Source organism: Lotus japonicus, chromosome 1, assembly GCF_012489685.1.
Source record: "Lotus japonicus ecotype B-129 chromosome 1, LjGifu_v1.2".
In the NCBI taxonomy this organism is placed as follows: domain Eukaryota; kingdom Viridiplantae; phylum Streptophyta; class Magnoliopsida; order Fabales; family Fabaceae; genus Lotus; species Lotus japonicus.
The window spans coordinates 57,378,033-57,380,475 of record NC_080041.1 but is presented as its reverse complement, the minus strand read 5'-3'; the positions used below and the strand labels follow the sequence as shown (position 1 = coordinate 57,380,475).

Below are 2,443 nucleotides of genomic sequence, written 5' to 3'. Positions count from 1 at the left end.
GCTTCCTCTTTTGCGCCTCGATTTCCTCTTCTAGGATGTAGTCTTGCGCTCGGGCGCGGACTTCCGTCATTGAGCATGCTAGCTCCCTACTCAGTTCGGAGCTAAACTTTCCCCGGGACAGACCGCCTTGAGAAAAATGGGGTGTTACATCAGTGACGATTTGGACTTGTTCACGTGAGGCTTGGCAAAACAATAGAATGTCATCACCAAAGAATAGGTGAGAGATACCTATGCCTTCCTTTGAGACTCGTATTGGATGCCATGAACCTGCCTCCACAACCTCTAAATCTGAATAGCGAGACGCTACATACAAAGAACAAACAGGTAAGGAGAAAGAGGGTCTCCTTGCCTAAGTCCTTGTTGGGGTACAAAGGACTCCAGTTTGGACCCATTCGACAACACAGAAATACTTGAGGCTTGGACACCCCACATGATAAGTGCCGCAAGTGAGGGAGGAAACCCAAAATGATACAAGGTAGCCCGAAGGAAATCCCAATTTACTCGATCATATGCCTTCTCCATATCAATTTTGAATGCAACTAACCCTCATCCCTTCTTATGAGTATGAATAGTATGCATTACCTCATGAGCAAGGATTATATTATCGCGTGTGCCTCGGCCAGGAATGAAGCTCCCTTGTAGAGGCCTAACCAAATCCTCTAGGAGAGGACGGAATCTATTTGCTAAGACCTTCCTGATCACCTTATAAGCCACATTACAGAGACTTATAGGTCTTAGCTCCTTAAAGCGACAAGGATTGTCTACCTTTGGGATTAGCACAAGGAGAGTATCAAACAAAGCAGGATCAACTTTCCCTTCCTGAAAAGCCTTGGCCACCATACTATGAAGGTCTCCCCCCACAATATTCCAATACTGCTTGTAGAAGAAAGCCTGGAACCCATCCGATCCTGGCACCTTAAAAGAGTGCATACCCGTGACTGCTCTGCGGACTTCCTCCATGGAAATTTGTGCAATTAACTTCACACGCTCCGCCTCCGGGATAGAAGGTGTCATGTTCTCCATAATATGGTTTCTAGTTACTTGCACATCAACAGAAAACAGGTTAATAAAAAACCTCCTTGCTTCCTCCTGAAGCGTTGTAGGATCTGTGCACCAAGTGCCATCTTGAACGAACATTCCATGAATTTTGTTCCGTTTGCGGCGCACAATAGTTTAAAAATGGAAAAATTTTGTATTGCGATCTCCAAACATGACCCATTGCTCTCTAGACTTTTGATACCAAAGAAGCTCCTCCTGCAAAAGAACATCATCATATTCCCTCTAGAGTTCCCTCTCAAGCCTAGTCAAGGATTCAGAAGCATTCCAATCTAACTCTCTCTGGACTCCTTGCAGCGACCCTCAACCCTCCATTTCCTCTTATGAATGCAGCCAAAGACTTCTTTATTGAATTTCTGAGCGGCTTGCTGAGTGTTCACAAGCTTATCCTTGAGTGACAAACCGTGAGGCTCCCAAGCGTGCCCTACCAAGTTCTCAAAGGATGGATGTGTGGCCCATGCTGCCTGGAACCTAAAGGGTCGCGACCTTCTTTCTCCCAGGCTGGCCTCGCAACGAACCAAGAGAGGTGCATGATCTGAGTATACCCTCGCCAAGTGTTCCACATATGCCTCCGCGTACAATACTCTCCAAGCAACATCACCTAATGCTCGGTCAAGACGTTTGACCAGTACTCGTTGCCCGTCCACATGTCTTTCCCAAGTATATTTGGAGCCCGTGAATCCCATATCCATGAAGCTACACGAGTCCATCATTGCCATCATCTCCAAAGCTCGCGCTTCACAAAACCCTCCACCCCACAGTTTCGAGGGAGAACATATTTCATTAAAGTCCCCAAGTGCCAGCCATGGTACCTGACAACGTGACCGGAAGCTCGAGAGAAGGTCCATAGTTCCTGCCTACGGTTTGGGTTAGGGCATGCATAAATCGCAGAGAACATCCACCTTTTCCCGCTATTAAGAATTTCCACGGATATGACTTGGTCCCAAGCTTCCACTAGATTTACAGTAAAGCTTCATACGGCTGGAGTTAAGAGCCAAAGCCCCCCACTATGACCTGCAGCCTCCACCTCATGGATGAGTTCATAGCCTTGTTGCAGCTAGAAGGATTGGACTCGCTCAAATTTGTAGTGTGTTTCAAACAAAGCAATCACAGATGGTTGAAAGGACTGCAATAAGTCCTTCACTCGACGCTGCCCACGGGCGCCAACGCCTCCACGAATATTCCATGCAATAATATGAAAGTTTGTACTATCCATGAGTATTGCTGGAATAGGGGAACGTAGCACCACTAATGATGTGTCACAACCACCATTTGGGTTGGTGGTCCTGGGTCCACTGGATCCCTAGCATTTGACTACACATTATTACTGCCAACTACATGGACAATATCATCTAGTATCCTGTATCCACAACCCCCAGTTGATTGG

The 2,443-nt window shown here is 46.7% G+C and overlaps 1 protein-coding gene across 1 annotated transcript; it reads right to left on the bottom strand.

Annotated features, from left to right (window-relative positions):
* Nucleotides 1-1,328: 1,328 nt before the first annotated feature.
* Nucleotides 1,329-1,904, bottom strand: LOC130739735 (uncharacterized). Its single transcript, XM_057592125.1, has one exon. It carries the CDS (start codon nt 1,902-1,904, stop codon nt 1,329-1,331), a length of 576 nt encoding a protein of 191 aa, XP_057448108.1.
* Between the last annotated feature and the right edge of the window lie 539 nt (nt 1,905-2,443).